The sequence below is a fragment of the Phodopus roborovskii genome, unplaced genomic scaffold, assembly GCF_943737965.1.
Source record: "Phodopus roborovskii unplaced genomic scaffold, PHOROB, whole genome shotgun sequence".
NCBI lineage: Eukaryota > Metazoa > Chordata > Mammalia > Rodentia > Cricetidae > Phodopus > Phodopus roborovskii.
In genome coordinates this window covers 76,020-96,082 of record NW_026126265.1, presented here as the reverse complement: position 1 = coordinate 96,082, position 20,063 = coordinate 76,020, and the positions used below count along the sequence as shown (strand labels likewise).

At 38.1% G+C, this 20,063-nt stretch overlaps 1 protein-coding gene across 2 annotated transcripts; it reads left to right on the top strand.

Annotated features, from left to right (window-relative positions):
* Positions 1-660: 660 nt before the first annotated feature.
* Prdx4 (peroxiredoxin 4) lies at positions 661-19,665 on the top strand. Of its 2 annotated transcripts, none has more exons than XM_051179688.1 (7): positions 661-928; positions 6,056-6,173; positions 8,462-8,578; positions 10,851-10,973; positions 12,439-12,569; positions 15,297-15,331; positions 19,555-19,665. In XM_051179688.1, exons 1-7 carry the CDS (start codon positions 727-729, stop codon positions 19,603-19,605), a joined length of 777 nt encoding a protein of 258 aa, XP_051035645.1. In that variant the 5' UTR covers positions 661-726; the 3' UTR covers positions 19,606-19,665. The 2 variants fall into 2 exon arrangements, with proteins under 2 accessions (XP_051035645.1, XP_051035644.1); XM_051179687.1 differs by lacking the exon at positions 661-928 and adding an exon at positions 2,684-2,976.
* The last annotated feature ends 398 nt before the right edge of the window (positions 19,666-20,063 follow it).

The window sequence follows — 20,063 nt, the reverse complement described above, 5'->3', positions numbered from 1 at the left end:
TATCTGAGTATTTAAGATACCAGGCAGAGGGAAGAAACCAGATATGATTAGAGCCTGCACACTGACATCCATAGTGGGACCTGCAAATGTAGCCATGACAATATCAGAAACGGATTCCATAACGATATATTGCCACTTTGCCAAATCACATAGGGTATACTTTCTGAGTGTCTTTACTATGTAGGGCCCATTAAAAGTAAAAAAGAAAAAAAATGTGTGGGCAAATCAAGTTAATATATAGACACTTAGGTGATCTTTGATTAGTATCTGTGGTATTTAGGAGCACCACCTGATGGTATTGCATCTATAATGAGTAACTGACTATAGCTGGATGGTGGGGCCCTTGAGAGCAGGGCCTACACTTGAGGCTTCCTGGTGGATGCTACTATGACAGCACAATGTCTGCCCAAATATCATTGGCTGAAAGGCCTCGGAGTAAGTGACACTCAGAATGCCAGCTACCAAGAGATTCCAGAGCATCTTAGAGACATAGAGCAGGTCCCAGGGAGGTGGCCAGTCTGGTCACTCTCCCCAGTGGGCAGGGGTCACTGGATCCCAGCTGGTGAGCAGTCCCTGCTACCAACTGGGGCACCTCAGCTCAGCCTTGGGCAAAGAGGTATAGAAATATATTGCTCTCTCCCAACTTTTTTAAAACTCAAATTCAAACTAAGAAGCCAGTCTCAGGGCCTAGAATATACTAAGGCTAGTGGCTGTTTTACAGTCACCATGGATCACCGCAGCCGCCCGAGAGGGGGCATAGGCCTTAGTCGAGTCTCTGGAACTCAAATCCGGGCCCCCAGGGTCCTGCTTCCATTCCATGTTGAGCAGGAGGCTAGGGAAGGAGAAGAATGGGAACGAGAGCTACCACGTCAGAGGCCTATCATCTATGGACCTCCAGAAAGTGAAGAGCTACAGGAAAATGTTATGAGTAAGTATATTCTCCTCTCAGCCAGAAGATGTGGGTGAGGGTGAGGGCACCAGGGGCAGGGGTGAGCCACAAAGCTTCTGGAACCTGAACCCAGAATCTCCTGGACATGTGTTTAAGACTGAGCTCTGCTGCATCCTAACCCCTGGCACCACATTTGATTTTACAACACACACACCTGGGACACACTTAAGTCACCAACTGGCTGTTTGTCCTCTTAATTCCTGATGGAAGAGAAAGACTAGCCAGGACATACTGCTTTTCAAATTATATACTTTTATCTGTGAGTGCTCACCAAACTGAAAAAAAAAAAGGTTAGATCTAGAGAGGGAAATCATGGAACATTAATAGATCGCACTGCGGCAAAAAGAATATTGGACTAATAGAGTAATATAATGCATGCCAATTGTGCCTTAGGAATTTATGGCATGAAAGGATTAATGTGTAGAAGAAGGGAAACCAGATACAGTAATGGTCCATAATCTAAATTTTTGTAATAAAGGAGGCTGGAGAGAGTTGGTTCAGAAGTTAAAAGTGGCAGCTGCTCTCTCAGAGGAAAAGAGTTTGATTGCCAGTACCCTCACGGTAGCCCACAACTGTAACTTCAGTTCTAGGGAATCCTTCAATGTCATCTTCTATAAGCCCCAACCACAAAGTCAATACACAGACACACATACCAACAAAACACCCATTAAAATAAAATAAAATGGCAGGTGGATCTCTGTGAGTTCGAGGCCAGCCTGGTCTCCAAAGTGAGTTCCAGGACAGCCAGAACTGTTACATAGAGAAATCCTCTCTTGAAAAACCATAATAATAATAGTAATAATAATAATAATTAATACTATTTTTAAAAAGATGTAAATAGATGGACGGACGGGCAGGGGCTAACATTGACTTGTGGTTAGTGCATGAAGGGCAGCACTAGGGCCAAAGCGAGCTGACAGGTGATATCACAATTGAGTCTTTGTCAAGCTGAAGTGGATGGACTGCTCGAGGCGCTAGGGCAATCACTAAATGGTGGCAGGGAATGTATCATGGATAGGAGAGGCAAGACAAGCGAAGGAAAAGGTTAGATGGTAAAGGGGTAATTATGCTTTTGTATTGCACTGGGGGGTGCGGTTCTTGGAACTTTTAGGTCTTGACAGGAAAATAAGGAAATTACTACATTTCAAGTTATATTCATCCCATTGTTCCCTAAGTGCACACAAGTATGATCTCTCAAAAACAACAATAAAATGTATGGAGGTGACTTTAACTATTAATATAAATTGCAGAAAGGCGGTGGTAGTGCACGCCTTTAATTCCAGCACTTGGGAGGCAGAGGTAGGCGGATGTCTGTGAGTTCGCTCCCAGCCTGATCTACAGAGCATTTCTAGGACAGCCAGAGCTACACAGAGAAGCCCTGTCCTTCACAGGTATATAGGTTACTGTGAACTTCTGAAGAGATACAGTGAGAAGGAGGTAGGGAAGCTCTCTTATAGAGATGGACATGGAATTACATCTGCAGAGATTTGGGTCGCCAGAGCTCTGGAGACCAGTCACAACCTACCCTTGGAAGCAGCTTTCGATAAGTTAGGAAAACAATTCAGCTGGGCCCACTCTATGACGCAGGCGCAGAAGCCTGCTGGGGGAGGGGAGGGGCCTGTGCCCACGTGGCAGGGGGGAGAGGCGGAGTGGGGCGGAGCAAGTCTCGCGAGGCCGCGCCCTGGTTCGCGTGGTCTCAAGCGCGCCGTTTTAGCCTCCTGGCGGCGGGGGGACTCCGCGCTTTGGCTGAGGGACGTGTATTCGCGCTCGCTTGGTCATGGAGGCGCAGTCCAAGCTGCTAGACGCCACGACTCCGTCCCGCCGCTGGACTCGAAAGCTGGTGCTGCTCCTGCCACCGCTCCTGTTGTTCCTGCTGCGAACCGAAGCTCTGCAGGGTTTAGAGACTGAGGAGCGGTTCCGGACCCGCGAAAATGAGTGCCACTTCTACGCTGGTGGACAAGTGTACCCGGGAGAGGTGTCCCGGGTTTCAATCGCAGATCACTCCCTGCAACTAAGCAAAGCCAAGAGTAGGTGGTGCTCTGCGGATGTTGGGTGGATGGGGCAGAACTCTGGGATACTTAGATTCTTACCGTGGATGCTATGAAAGGGTGGGGTTGGAGTTGGGCCCACCCCCAAGGCCGAGCTCTGGGTCCACCCCATTGTCTTTGTGGGTGTTAGGATGTAGGTGGGTTCCTGGTGTGAAGAAAGAAATTGTTTCCTCTGGTCAGATTTCGGGAGAAGTAGCGGTCCCCTAAAGCCGCAAATGGGGGTGTTCCTAGTCCCGGGCTTGCAGGCATGAAGGATGTTGTGCAAACTAAAAAACTTCCTTAAATACCCGAAAATGCCTGCAGCAGTCCTGTCTTTTTCAGGGAAGAAAGTACACTGATAAGTTGAATAATGATTCACAGAAAGTTTGATTAAACAGAGAAGCGGTTAAACAAATACTGAGAAGGTCATACTTTTTTTTCATACCATACAAAGATTCTTAGTGAAGTCATTTCCCCAAAATTTATATAGTTAGTGGCTGTTAATGGTTCCAAAAAAAAAAAAAAAAAAAAAAAAAAAAACTTTATTATAGAGTATTTTGGAGGGAAACTGGGATAGGGAGTCGAAGTAGCACAATTGGGTTGATGGTAAATCCTGTGCACTGTCAATTAGGTTTTTCATTATTTGCCTTTCTGTCCAGTGTTTGAAGCTAGTGGCCACTCTCAAAAAAGACACGTCAGACTAAGTGTATAGTGAGAAAGTTGAGGCTTGCTGCATCTGGATATTAAGATTGCCAAAAGGAAATGACCAGGACATCCAGACAAAGCCTGCGTCTTTCTTTTCCCTAACCCACTTTTCTAGGGGATTATTTGACATTCTGTAGATATATGTTTGAATTTTGGTTGTTGCAGCCAAATACCATCATCTTCTGAAAAAATAGTGATGCTTGACAATTTGAGCATAGGGCCTGGAGAGATCTGACAGAATGGCTACAAACACTGTGATCCTCTTACTTCAATTTGTAGAGTTCTGGGATTACAAATTTGCCCCACCACACCTGGCTACTTCACAGTTATGCAACTCTAGTGATAATGGGATGTTGCTACCACATGAAGTGAACGAGAAAGACTGTTTTTCCAGTTTTATAGTACAATATAACTACTTTGGGATTATTTATAGAAAGCCAGCTTTGCTTTAAAGCAGTAATATTTCCAGGTCCCATTGAATTCACTTGCCTGAGGAAGATCTTCTGAAATGTGTTTACTCAAAATACTTCCTGTTGGAAACAAAGCCATTCCAAAGCTATATTTGGAAGTATAAAAAAAAAAGAAAAAGAAAAACTAGTAGGTGTAACAGCTTTCTGTTTACTAGAAACCTTTCAAATTTTTATGTAATTTTTACATATCTATGTAATATGCAGGCTTATCTAGAATTGAAGAAAATGAGGAATTTTATTCATAGAAGGGGATATTGTAGAGCAATTAAGTCTATACTTTCAAATCATTTTAATAACATGGAAAATGTCATAAATTACATTTTGAATGAGAGGAAAAGATGAAGATGCAACATGATCCAGATTTGTGTTTGAAAAAAGTAGGAAAGATCAAAATGTAGTAAACCAATGATAGAGAGACAGGTGATTTAAATTGTCTTCATTATTTTCTTTGTATTTACCAGAATCCTTATGCTAAAGCATGTTTAAGACAGTATTGTTTGTTTTTTGAGACAAGGTTTTTCTATGTAGCCCTGGCTGTCCCTGAACTCACTAAGTAGACCACAAGGCTGGCTTCAAACTCAGAGACCCACCTGCCTCTGTCTCCTGAATGCTGGGACTAAAGGTGTGTATCACCATGTTTTTTGTTTTTGTTTTTGATACACAGGGTTTTTTTTTTTTTTTAAGGAATTTTGTATTTTAAAATCTTAGCAAAGTAACTGTAGTTACTATCAAAACAAAATTTTGTAAACATCAGTTTTCAGAACAAGATTTATTTTCCTGATACGGTTTTCTATATGTGTAAGATCCTTAAGTGGTGTCAAAATAGTTCATTACAATTATTATAACTGCTTTCTATTTGAAGTGATGAATATAAAATATGCAGACTTTAGCACATTTCTAATTTTCTCTTCTGGCCTTTCTTAAAAGATCAGTGTAAGAAATCACATGCTATGTATTAACTTCTCAAAGAAATGAATTTTCAGTTTGTATTTGTAGAGCAACTGTTAGTGCTGGCTTTTACACAAAAATATAAGGCTTGATTCTAGAAACTTTAGTTCAACTTGGAAGCAAGTATTGCTCTCAGTATTTTTAATGGTTTTGAAAGTGTTATTTGAATGTGTCAACATCATGAAGAGACATAATTATCAAGAAGGGTACTAGCTAGAGTTATGCCTTTACAGTACAGCAGCACTATGCATCAGGTCATTTGAAACCTGTTCAAAAGGTTAGGGCGAGTCTCCTTTTTCAAGCCTTCTAGGAAAACTATCCCATGATCTGGGATAACTTGGAGGGGCTGTAATGAAATAGCCTGAAATGTTTAGTACAAGGATAAGATAATAAAACTTTGTGGACATGGACAGAAAAATTTTTATCATTTCATTCAATTAATGTGTATTAATTGCAGTAACCAGGATAAAAATCTATATATAAAATTATTTTCACTAACATCCAACTGAAATTTAGCATTCCCTCCTATTACAGGCAGGGCAACAACTCACACTCAGTCCAAAAGTACTTGCTTATACCTATTGCCCATTGAGTCACAGAGACTTTCATGCCATATGATAGCTATTGCAGAGATCCTGTCAGTGTTATCTTAGGGTTATGGGATCATTCCCATATCTTATACCTTGAAGGTGTGATTGAACACACAGCTATTATATCACCAACTTTTTAAATTGCTTATACTTGCATTTCAGGGTAATTATATTTCTTTGTAATTCTATGTATCTTATATTCTCTAACAGTAAGTTATTGTTCTAAGTTCTCAGAAGTCAGTAAGCTTCCTGACTGCCAATGAAGTCCAAAGCTTTAGACGCCCCAATTTTTAGAGTGTTCTAAAGATGTCCTTTGCAATTCCAAAAACTTTCTCAGTGTCATAGAACATTGTTTTTCTTTCTTAGTTTCTAAGCCAGCACCGTACTGGGAAGGAACAGCTGTGATAAACGGAGAATTCAAGGAGCTCAAACTGACTGACTATCGTGGGAAGTACTTAGTTTTTTTCTTCTACCCACTCGATTTGTAAGTAATGCATACAAGTGCCCACTAATAAAATGCCAGTCTTTGTCATTTGTTATTCAAGAACAACAAACAGAATTTGTTTTTCAACTGGTGGTTCTTAATAAGGCAAGCTTGAGAGGAGGATGGTAATACCTACCATATATGTGAGTCACAAAGACAAGAAAATAGACTGATATTTTAGCAAGTAGTTATTGCAAGAGTTAATACATAATTCTGTTTACTATAAAAGCTTTGCTCTTTTTATTTGCTATATAATTTTCCTGAGATTTGAACATTTTAATGATATGATATATATATATATATATATATATATATATATATATATATATATATATAGTAATACTTTTGATTGTGGGGTTCTTCAGTTGTGACAGCATTATTTGAATGCCCATGAATTCAATTATAAATTGGCTTGTAGTTATTTCACATCAATGAGTTTATTTTGAAACATACAATTCTGAGAATGCCTTTCTCATAAAAGAGTTAAAAGCAACAAACACAAAATTAGTTATCTCAACCTCTCATTTTTTCTATTTGAATTTGGGGAGGGGTAGGGTTACAAAAAGCAACTAAAAAATTTCTTTACCTTTCCCAGTAAGATGAATCTAAACAGGTGAAAATTAGGGAAATTTCTATACATTGTAAGCCAGAAGTTAGGACAAAGAACAATGAGTGATTTTAATCTTGTTATCTCCATAAAGCTGTCCATCTTCCCCCCATTCCATACTTGGAGCTATAGATAAAATATACATGCATGTTTCCTGCTTTGCTTCAGAGAAATATCACCAATAAAAGGCAGGATTTGGCCAGTAGAACAAAGTTTGCCAACGCTTTGTACTAAGCCAACTGGAAAGAATTCTAATAAATATCTTTCTAATCAGCCTGGCTCTATCAACCAAAAGAATAAGTTAATTTCTAACAGAAACCAGAAGTAGAAATCTTGAGATAATAAGAAAGAAGGTAGAATCTGACCATTAACCCTTTTAGGAACTACTGGATGTAATAAAACCAAAGTTAGCAGGGGCAGTTAGAAATGTATGTTTGCATATGGCAATGCTGTGCTTAAACAACTGAATTATTTTTAAATCTACTATTGGATTCAAATGGGAACTTGTCCCCTAAATTTGTTTTTCAAACTTTTGGGCCATAACCCAGACATTAAGAATCACATATTTCATTGCCACCCAATACATGTGGATATATACACAGGATAATATTCAGCCTGTGTGTATAAGCACAGCCTTGCTTAATGTTAAATACTGAAAAATTGCCATACAAAGTGGTAAAATACCACCTTCTCAAAACACCTCTAATTTGGCACTCCCAAGTGGTCCCTTTCTGAAAATTAGAGATCTAAACCTAGCTTCAAGTTAAGATTTAATGTCACTACTAAACACAAATTTATATGTGCACAAATGTCTAATAGATAGCATCATTATGTGTGATGTATTGTCATTTTTATATTACATTTTAACAATGGCTACAGCTCACAAAATTAAGTTTAACCATGTTTGAAAACAATTATCTCCAGTGGGACTATAGAGATGGCTCAGCAGTTGAGAGAACTGGCTTCTCTTCAGAGGAGCCAGATTTGATTACCAATACATACATGACCTCTTATAATCCTCTGTAACTCCAGTTCAAGGTGACCTGGACCAAGCACATACATGTTCCACAAACATATAAGCAGGCAAAACACTCACAAACATAAAATAATAAAACATTTTTTAAAATTAGTGCACAGAATAATATCCTCTCAACCTGCCATTCTGATAGAATTTTATGTTACCTGGGCATATTTTACATGGGGCTGTAACTAACACAAGGTGGAGGAGGAACTATCTAAAAGCAGGAGGGAGGCCTAAAAAATATTGCCTCATCTATAAATTACATGTACAAGAGGCTTGTTCATAGGAATAAGAAAGATGAAGCAAAATGGTAATAGACATTGCTTACTTCCCTTGAAATCTGTAAAATACTTAACTACAAAATACTAATTAAAAGCTCGTGAAATAGTGTTGCTGTGAGGAAGAAGGAAACATTGGTCACATACTGATTAGTTGAATTGTAAGAAGAAAATTTGTTGAAATGCAATTGAGAACTCAAAATTTATTTAAAGTATTTAATTAAATACTGTCTTAGAATTTCACATGTAGAAAACTCATCTATGAGGTGTCCTTAAGGTATGTTTATATATTCAAAAGTGTCTATAATAAACAAAAACTCATTTGAAAGTTCAGATGTGTGCTTATTTTGAGACTATTGACTTTTCTTTTTTCAACTTTCAGCACCTTTGTATGTCCAACTGAAATCATTGCTTTTGGTGACCGAATTGAAGAATTCAGATCTATAAATACTGAAGTAGTGGCATGCTCTGTCGACTCTCAGTTTACCCACTTGGCCTGGTCAGTATTTTGCCTTAAGTCTGGGATAAACTGAATAGATTTAGTTCTTAGTCTTGTGTAAATAGCTCTTAATATGGTAGTAATATAATTTTTTGGGGTATCCTTGATGTGAAAAAGAATTAGAACACTTCTGTTATATAGTCATCAGTTTGTTGGTTCAGTCATTAGCTTTTACAGTTTTCAAAACAGTAAATTTTTTTAATTTTTTATTTTTATTTTACATATCAATCCCAGTTTCCCCTCCCTCCCTCTTTCCTTCTCTCCCTCCCCTCCCATCCTTCCCACTCCACATGTAGGGTGATGCCTTCCAGTTCCAGGAGGGGTCATCTAAATCTGTCAAGTCATTTGGAGTAGTGATTAAGCCCTCCCTCCCTGCTTTTAGCTTAAGGGAGTATCCCTCCATGGGGAATGTGCTCCCAAAGTCCTTTTGTGAACCAGGTATACAACCTGGTTCCACTGTCAGAGGTCCCTTAGTCTGCCCAGGCCTTCTAACTGAGACCCATGTTCAGTAAATTTTTTAAAATTAATTTTAGACTAGTATGGCTGAAATGGAGGGATCTCTGTGATATCAAGGCCAATGCAGGCTACAAAGTAAGAGCCTGTGTCAATATATAAAAGCAAAACAAAAAAAAGGTTCTAAACGTAACTTCTAAAAATGCATTATCATGAGGTGTTTCACCTAACAAGCTGCAAAGAACTGCAAGTTAAAGTGAAAAGAAATGCCATTTCTCTCTGTCTCATTGGCCAAGATTGAAAAAAGCTTCAATGTTATTAAAGGTGTAAAGGAATGGCACTCAGACATAGTTGAGGGTTCAACATTTCTGGAGAGTAACTCAGCAGCATGTATCAAAGTCTGAAAAGTGTATGGGTATATATATAAGTTTTGAATAATGTCAGCAGTTTTGTGCTGAAATTTTTTCACAAAGATCATTGAGAATTCTTTTGATTTGAAAATCTAATATTTAATTCATTAAACTTATAAATACAAAGTATATAGGACAGAGTCCAATTGGTTGGAGACCTACAATTATAAAAAACAAATATATCCTGATTACTAATAAAATAATATTAAGTCTACATGCTCATTTGCTTTATCATTTTTGTACTGATTGTAAAACTTTCAGGAATAAAATTCATGTCTTCATGACAGCTTTGGAAAAAATTATACCATTCCACATAATTTGGGTGTGTTTTCTTTTCGCTTAAGATTTATTTTTTATGTATGAGTGCTCTATCTACATGTACACCTGCATGCCAGAAGAGGGCATTGAATCCTACTGTAGGTGATTGTGAGCCACCATGTGGGTGCTAGGAATTAAACTCGGGATCCCTGGAAGATCAGACAGTGCTCTTAACTACTGAGCCATCTCTCTAGCCCTCTAGTGTGCTTTGCTATGGGAATTTGGTGCTATATTCTTAACTAGATAAGTTTTATACTAATCCTAGCCAAGGTTTCCACTTAGATGTCAGAACTGAGGCTTCAGACCCACAGAACACTATTTCCATTTTGGTTTTATTTTGCTACTATGACAGTGACCTTCCATGGTGTAGTAACAGTGCACAAGTGCTGCGATTTCAGATTACAGACTGATGGATTTGAAGTTGTGACTAAATTCCTTCATTGTTTCATATGGAGTTTGAATTTCTTGGCCTTGCAGAGCAGTGTAAGATCTTCTCATTGCATCCCACCTTTTTCAAGGCTTTGTCTTGTGATCTGTTCTAAGACTTAAGACACATCCTTTTATTATAATAAAATCCAGTATTCTATATAATTAATGTATGTTTTTAAAAACCCTGTCTTTCTGGCCATGGAGGCCCATGACTTTAATCCCAGCACTGGGGAAGCAGAGGCAAACAGATCTGTGTGAGTTGGAGATCAGCAAGTTATCCTATCTTATACACCTTAAGTGCACACCCTTTAATTTATCAATTCTGCTTCTAGAAGGTATCAGAGAACTATGCAAGGATAAGTGTATAGCAAACTTTCAGCAGTATTTATGAAAGAAAAATGCAATGAGTTTTAAGTCTGCGCAGGGAGATCAATAAAATGTAGTACTTTATACATTAAAAATGTAGAAGTGTATCAGCATTTAGTACTCAAAGAATATGGATATGCTTACCTACCCAGTGAGAAAAAAGGCATGAAAATAGAAAGTACAGTAGCCTGTTTTTGTTATATATATGGTTGTGTTTATGTACTTTCATATGTGGAAAGAGTTGATTTTTAATATGTCACTTATCTCTGAGAACTGAAGTGTCCTCTCTGTTACAGGATTAATACTCCTCGAAGACAGGGAGGACTGGGGCCAATAAGGATTCCACTTCTTTCAGACCTGAACCATCAGATCTCAAAGGACTATGGTGTATACCTCGAGGACTCAGGCCATACTCTTAGGTACCCTTCTTTGGTTAACATTTTGAGAAATGCAAGTATATTTATAATGGGTGATGCTTCAGAGTTAGAAGATAGATATTTTGATAAAAAAAATTACTTTGCTGTATTTGCAGGAACGTTATAGATAGACTTTAAACTGTTGTTTCCCTATAGAGTTGCACACTGTTAGAGCTGGTAGAGGGCTTTGGCAACCTCTCTACTGATAAAAGAAGCAGATATGTAGATTTCTATAAATTTAGAGAGTTACAGAATAAGTTAATAGCAGAGACCACACTTATATCTGGGTCTACTTAACCCCTTAACACTTTCCTTTTTTATGAACTGGCTCCAGTAATGTTTTTCTAATGTGTACTTAGTACTTTGCAAACCTGTATCTTTGGAAAGACTAAGGCAGTATCTCACTCAACAGCCTTTTCAGCTTTATTGGCTTTTAATTATTTGAGACACTATAGCTCTGGCTGTCCTGGAACTCACTCTGTATACAAGGCTGGCAGCTTTTACATGAGCTAGTAAGTAAAAATAGAATTATTTGAAAAAAAGAAATTTTAGCATTAAAAACTTAAACATTGTTGAATATTGACCAAGTAATATTACCTAATACTGAATTTTCCCTTTTATTTTGATTAATAGCTTGTTTTTTGAGATGAGGTTGCCCTGCCTTTGCCACCCCTCCAAGTGCTAGGATTATTTAAAGTCAGATTAAAGATATTTTTCCCCTTCAGAGGGAGAAATTGTTTGTTTCTGAAACAGAGACTTAAATGTAGCCTTAACTAGTCTGGAATTGGCTGACCTCCAACTCACAAACATTCATTTGCCTTTGCTTTTCTGGTGCTGGTATTAAAGACATGGAGCGCTAGATATATTAAGTTTTTTAAAACATTATATATAATATGGGATTTCATTATAATATTTTTATACATGTAGATATCCTCTACTTTCATGTCCTTTTTGCATATGTGTGTGGCCCAGTGAGTTGAAGTAGGGTGGTTTATAGGACCATGGCCACCTTACCAGTGGCCAAAAAAAAAACAACCATTACTTGCCTAGAGATACACAAGGAGGGTTTAAGCCCCTCCATTGCCTGCTTATAAATCCTGAAAGATGGTAGGAACCGCTCATCTGAAAACAGATTTTCCTCTCCCCCAAAACCAGGTTTTTAAAATCTGTATGTGGATATGTCTTTAGAGAGAGGCACCAGATCCCTAGAAGTGGAGTAAAAGGCTTCTGAGCTGCCTGAAGTGTGGGCTGCAAATTGAACTTGGGTCTTCTGAAATGTGCAGTGTGTGTTTTAACCTGCTTAACTACCTCTCCAGTTCCTCAAAACCAAATTTAACAGTGATAATCCAAAACTATATAAGGATCAGAATGTCTGTAGCAATAGAGTAGTACTGCTGACTCCATACAGCAGAATACTTACTTAACTGAGAAGAAATGGAATCACCTTTACCATCCCTATGCTTTACAGAGGCCTCTTTATTATTGATGACAAAGGAGTCCTAAGGCAGATTACTCTGAATGACCTTCCTGTGGGTAGATCAGTAGACGAGACACTGCGTTTGGTTCAAGCATTCCAGTACACTGACAAGCATGGAGAAGGTACCTTTCTTTTCTAAAACCTTATTTTCTTATTTGACAATATCATATATGTTTAAAATGAATTTGGGTCTTTTTTACCCCTTATTACCCTCTTATCCACTTCTCCCACCAAAACTCTTCTCCTTTCTTCCAAGATCCATCCTACTTTTGTATTTTTATTGGAGACCCATTGAGCTTTATTAGGGTTGCTTACATGAACATGACTAGGGGTTGGGGTTATTTTCTGGACCATGGGCAACTTATTAGTAGCTATACTACTGAAGAAAATAATTCTCTTTCCCACATTAAATGTCTCAATGAAGAGTGGAGGATGCACCCCTCCCCTTATCCAATCTGTGCAGGTAACCATAACTGCTATGATGATGAATACAGTTGTCATATCCAGAAGACATGGTTTCCTAATAGTCTTTCTCATTCTCTGGCTCTTAAGACTGTTTCTGTCCATCTTCCAAGATATTCTCCAAACCTTGGAGATACAGATGTCCTCTTTAAGACCAAGTACTTAACAGCCACTTATTATCAGCACTTTGATAAGTTATAAATTAACTGCCCCCACTGCAACTGAAAGCAGCACTATCTGTGTTCAAACATGTAACATTGTTAGAAGGCAGTTTGGCATCATGTCCATGGAGCAAATCAACAGTATTAGGATCCCATATAGGGCCTATGACCTCCTGCCCATCTTTTTTTTTTTTAATGTGTATGAGGGGAGCAGACAAAGGCATAATTTAATTTTTTACTCCTAAATGTAATTTGAATGCTTCCAACATACTCTAATTATGGGTTTCAGTTTAGTAGAATTATTTAGCAAGCAAAGTTTTTAATTTAAATGTTTTATCGAAGTATCTCTATTATCTTCTGCTTACTATAAACAAGATATAAAAATATACCTTATATGCACAGTCCCTTTGGATAAACTCAAAAAAGTTTCTCCTAGAATTTTTAAGATTTTGGTTGTATAAAACTGTGGCACCAACATGACAATATTTAGTAATGTGGGTTTTATTTATTTATGTTTTATTATATTTAGCTACTTAATTAACTACTGTATTGTAGTGAACTTGAGAAAGTCCCTCCATCAGGTTGGCATATAAGTGAGTCAGTGGGGTATTAACTTGATTAATGATTAATGTGAGAAGCCTAAACTAAATGTTAATAGTGCCACCCTTGAGTAGGTAGTCCTGGGTGCTATTAAAGAGGCAAGGTGAGGAAGCCCTGGGGAACAGGTCAGAGCAGCACTCTTCCATGGCTGCTGCTTTAGTTCCTGCCTTAACCTCCTGCCTTTACTTCCTTCACAGATGGACTGTGATGTCTAAGTGGAATAAACTCTTTCTTCCCCAAGTCATGGTATTTTATCACAGCAGTAGAAGCCCTAAGACATTGCTCAAATATTTGCCCAGTCTCAAACTCTACATCTCAGTGAATGTGTTAGAATGACCATTCCAATTTAGCTTTTTAAATTAATGTAATTGTTAAGATTATTCAGTGTTACCCAATAATCTGTCAGTCCACATTTCACAAGTTTCAGCAGTACCTAAATAGAAAAATAATCAAATTTTGCTAAAATATAACATGTTTTGTGTGCCTTTAAAATGTAATTGCTGAGTATGGTTGGCGGGGGTCAGATGTTTATCTGTGTAAGTTCAAAGCTAACCAGATCTACATAGTGAGTTCCAAGCCATCTACAGCTACACAGTGGAACGCTGTCTCAATAAAAAGTTACAATAATTGCTGAGAGTAGATTTTTTTTTAAATATGGGTTTGTGTTAGTATGTTTGTGAGAGTATGTATGTCCAGGTGCCTACAGAGGCCAGAAATCACAACTCTGGAATCAATGTTATAGGTAGTTGTAAAACACCTGATATAGATGCTGGAAACCAGACACAGTTTCTTTGGAAGAGCAGTATCACCAAACCACTGGGCCAATTCTCCAGTACCTGAGAGTAGATTTTAAATGTTCTTACTACAAAAACAGTGAGTTAGATTAGTTTCATATAATGATCCCACAGAGAATGCATATATCAGCCATACTCTGTAACCCAGAAATGTATAAATTGTCTAAATTTTGGAATATAGAAAATATAGCTCAGTTCTCTGACTCTGCACATTCTAAAGTCTGTTGACAAACAGTACACCTTGGCAGTAACTCACAAAATGATTAATGTGAGAAGCCTAAACTAAATGTTAATAGTGCCACCCTTGAGTAGGTAGTCCTGGGTGCTATTAAAGAGGCAAGTTGAGGAAGCCCTGGGGAACAGGTCAGAGCAGCACTCTTCCATGGCTGCTGCTTTAGTTCCTGCGTTAACCTCCTGCCTTTACTTCCTTCACAGATGGACTGTGATGTCTAAGTGGAATAAACTCTTTCTTCCCCAAGTCATGGTATTTTATCACAGCAGTAGAAGCCCTAAGATATAAGGGCAGATAATTTATTGTTCATATATGTAAACTCAAGGGGATGACTTACCTAGGCCTTTTAGTTCTAATGTTGTTATAAATATCCAATTGATTTTTCATATTGTAACTGCAAGTAAGAATAATTGGTAAAAATTAAAATAGATAAGCTTCCTGCTCATAAACTTAGCTGACAAGCTAACAGAAGCCAAGTGCTTGGCAGTCTGTACATGTTTAATATGATTTTTTTTTCTTTCTCATGGAAACAGGTTCAGGGGTTGCTAAAGGAAATTAAACTGTTTTTAATTGCCTTTGTCTTATTTTTGTTCCTTTTAGTCTGCCCTGCTGGCTGGAAACCTGGTAGTGAAACAGTAAGTCACATTAATTTTGTTGTAGTTGTTAAAGGCACGGCCAGAGCCAAAAAATGTATGCCAACTTTAATGTGATCTTTCCTTATAATCAGACTGTCCTGATTCTAAAATGAACAAGTCATTATTAAGCAGAAATCATACTTCAGACATCTGTTGGACTGGCAGGAGAGTAGCTAAAATAAGAGACGTCATAATACAGATAATACTGTGAATTTTAAAGCTAACTATCCAGAGAAATAATACTGTTTAAAAGGAGAAAGCAAAAGGGCAAAGTAGAGATGTAGGAAAATCAACTTAGAGTTTATGTATGGAATTTCTTCCTACATTGTGAGCCAAGGAAACAGCCCTGAGCAAACCTCTCTGCATAGGAGAAAGCTTTGAAGAAAATCTACTTTTAATGATCACCAAAGCTAATGGTTTGCTCCTTGTCTTTTAAGATTCAAACAGATACACTTCCTCCCTTTAGGAATACTGGTACAGTTCATAACTTCTTCTTGAAGTAGTCTTTGACTAAAAGGACTTAGATACTTGCAGGAATCTTTTCTTAAATAATATCTAAAACCTCGCATGTTTATAGCTTCTGAAAATCAAACGGTAGTTAGGAACAAAATATTAAAGGAAGGAAGGAAGGAAGGAAGGAAGGAAGGAAGGAAGGAAGGAAGGAAGGAAGGAAGGAAGGAAGGAATTTTCTTAAAATAGAAGTACCATTATCGAGAGACAGATGTACTCCTTTCTCTTTTTTGTGAGCCACCATATAGTTGCTGGAAATTGAACTCAGGACCACTGGAAGAGTGGCAAGTGCTCTTATTCTCTGAGCCGTCTCTCCACCTCCTTTCTCTTTTTTGAACATGGATGCTGCCTTAAGGTTTTGCTTTCTATGTTCTTCCTTAAAACAATGTTACTATGCATTGTATGTTTGTATGATAAGTGCCTATGCATGCCATCATCTCTGTTTGGAGGGCAGAGGACAACTTGTGTCTGCTCCCTTTCACCTTTATGAGGGTTCCAGAGATCATCAAGCTAGCATGACAACAGCTTTTACCCACTGAACCATCTTCCAGCCCCTTTGATGTTCTTTCTGCATTGCCCTCTGTGTGCTTGACTGGCTCCTCCTCTTCACTCATATTACAGCTAGATGTCGTCTTGAAAATCTTTTCCACAGCACTCTATACCAGCCCCATTCACTATCCCATCAACTTGTTTTTAAAACTATTTAGCAGTCTAAAAATGACAGATTATAAATCTGAAGACAAGGGCTATTAGTTACCTAATATGTTAATACATACTGTCTGGCTAATAGTTTAAATGGTTGTCATATAGCAGGTACTCAGTAAATGTGTGTTGAAAGAAGGACCAAATCCAAAAACACATAGAATTATTTTTGTCACTTAAGAATTAAACACGTTGACACATTTTTCTGTAAATCCATGATTTTTACCAGATTCTTAAAGAAGTTTATGCCCTCTAAAATTTAATCTCGTGAATAGCATATTTTCTGAAATCTATACTGTTTATCCTATAATACTTTCCTACTGAGTCTGTTCTTTGGAGCTTTAGCTGATAATTCAGAAGCTGAATACTCAGAATGTACCTGCAAATTCTTTTTTTTTAATGAAAACAAACATTTATAGACAATATTTGGGAATGTGGACGTTGTTCTTTCCAAACTACTTCCTGCTGGTGAGGGATGCTGTCATGGGGGATTCTAAGAAGATTCAGAAATCCTGTCTGTAGTCTGTAAGGCTGCTTTTTCCAGCTGTTTTGAATGTAGGATCACCTGGTACTCTGTTTCAGGTGGTCTGGCTTGATCAAACCACATTAGTCTGGAAGGAATCCACATCTTTTCTTTTTTTTTTTTTTTTTTTTTTGTGGAAACAAAAATAGAAATCCGTTTCCCCAGTAACTTGTCCTTGAACTTAAATTTTGGAGTCAAAGCATTTTTATTTATTTAATTTATTATTTTACATGTCGATCCCAGTTCCCTCTCTCCCTCCCTCCCTCTCTCCTTCCTTCCCTCCCTTTTACCCTCTCTACCCTCTCACATGCACTCTAACCACCCTCCCCTCTCATCCACCCACCCCAATTCCATATGTAGGGTGATGCCATCCAGTTGCAAATTCTTTATTTTTTTTTTTGTCAGAGTTGGTTTGCTATATACCTGCATGCAGAATTGCCTACTATCTTAAAATAGAAATGCTTTTTAAACTAGTAGCTTCTGATTCATAGTTATATGTGTAATCCTGTACAATTAACCAAATATAAACCAACCTCATGCAAATTTATCTTTAATATATCTAGTGCTCAAAATACCATTAATGCTGTAATTTCACATCTTCTTTAAGATGCTCTTTGGAGGAGTTTCTTTGTTTTTAGAGTATTTACCCACTGAATTATTTATTAGCTATTTGTGTTGTTTTTTACTTTGCAGCTTAAGATTATAAAATGTTGCATTATGAGCCAGGTTTAGTGATACAAATCTGTAATCTCAGCTACTTAGGAGGCTGAGGTAGGAAGATCAAATGTTCATGACCTGCCTAGGCTGTACCAGAGTTCAAAACTAAGATAGGAAATACATCAAGGTCCTATCTCAGAAAAGAAAAACTTTTTAAAAAAGCTTTAGGTACAGCTCAGTGATAATGCTCTTGTTTAACAGTTTAAGGTCCCAGGGTTCAGCCCCCAGTACTTGAAATACCTCTAAAGCTAATTTGATGAACCCTTAGTCAGTGCACATCCCCCTTTTCAGGCTATTATATAATATCATCTAATCAGCAAATACATTAACATCTGTGGCCATGTTTTCAATGTGTTAATTAGATTGGGCTCAAATGTACCATGAAAGCTTGGTGGCCAAGAGAAGAGCTGTGGGAAATTTTGGGTTGCTTGGGTAAGATGATGTTATTTCATTGAAAATATATTATTTGCTTCTTGGGGTATCTGAGATTAGTAGATAGCACAAATCTAGTTTTTCCTAAACGTAATACATAATCTGATTTGTTTCTACTTAAAGAGGAGAGTAAATAATGGCAAAGTATTCATAATGTACTTGGGTTTTTTTTTTTTAATTTATTATTTTACATGTCGATCCCAGTTCCCTCTCCCTCCCTCCCCTCCAGTTCTCCCTCCTTCCCTCCCTTTTACCCTCTCTGCCCTCTCACATGCACTCTAAACACCCTCTCCTCCCAACCCCCCACCACAATACCATATGTAGGGGAATGCCATCCAGTTGGGGTCATGTGGATCTGACAGGTCCTGTGAAGTAGGGACTAGGGCTTCTCTCCTATCTCTAGAATAAGGCAGTTATCCCTCCATGGGGGATATGTTTGCAAAGTCCTTTTGTGCACCAGGGATACATCCTGGCTCCACTGTCTGAGGTCTCTTAGACTGCTCAGACCTTCTGGCTAAGACCCATGTTCAGGGGGGTCCGAGTCAGTCCCCTGCTGGCTTCCCAGCTATCAGTCTAGTGGCCCTTAGCTCCTCCTTTTTCAGGTAAGCTGTCTCTATGTACTTCTACCGCATGGTCTTGTCCTCTCCATCTGCTTCTGGGTTCTAGTTCGGCTCAGTGTTTATGTATGGGTGTTTGCTCCTGTTTTCAACAGGCATTAGTTGAGGGCTCCATGGAGATGTTAGTTGTTGATCTCACTCTCCGGGAAGGGCATTTATGATAGCCTTTCCACGGAAGCTGAGATTGTTAGTTGGGAGCAGTCTTGTAGTTCCCTCGACCTTTCTTTGTGTTCAACTTTATCTTCAAACCAATATTGGCTCCCTCTTTTATGTTCTCTCTGTCTCTCTCTCTCTCTCTCTCTTTCCTATTTTCCATTCCTAACCAGGCTCAATCCTCCTGGTCGCACATGCCTTCCTCTCCCCCCCCTCATTTTTTCCTACTTCTCTCTCCATTAGCTGTCCTCCCCCACTTTACCTGAGCTCTGGGGGACTTGTCCCTTCCCAGTTCTGTGAGGGACTTTATATGAATCTCTTAGAATACAACTTGTATCCTAGTTCCTCTGGTGATGTGAATTATAGGCTGGTGATCATTTGATCTAGTTCTAAAATCCATATATGAGTGAGTACATACTGTGTTTCTCTTTTTTTGACTGGGTTACCTCATTCAGGATGGTTTCTTCAAGTGCCATCCACTTGCCTGCGAATTTCAAGATACCATTATTTTTTTCTGCAGAGTGTACTTGGGATTTTTTAAATGACTAATTTGCTTTTTGTTTTAACAGATAATCCCAGATCCAGCTGGAAAACTGAAGTATTTCGACAAACTGAACTGAAAAATACTTCAGTTTTGATGTTTGGACCTTCTCAATAAAGGTCACTGTGTTACTACCATATTGGCTTGTCATTGTGATTACTTAGATACTATCAAAAGATATGTCACTGACCAAAAATATTTATTATTGAAGATAGACATTAAACACACACACACACACACACACAAAAAAAAAAAAACATTCTCTTCCTAAAGTAGGAAATAAGGAATTGAGCCAAACTCATAATCAATGTAATTGCCATTTATGAAGTAAATACCATGTGGCAGGCATTGTATTAAGTAGACCTAATACATTTCCATTTAATTATCACTTACTTTCATTGTTTTAAGATGAGGAAAGGAGGGTAAATATCTCAGTGTTACAGATCTAGTTAGCATAGGCAGCATCAGACTTTGAACCCAGACTAGCTAACTCTAGTATTTGAGCTCTTAAAAATGCACTGACTCACAGGTCCGCAA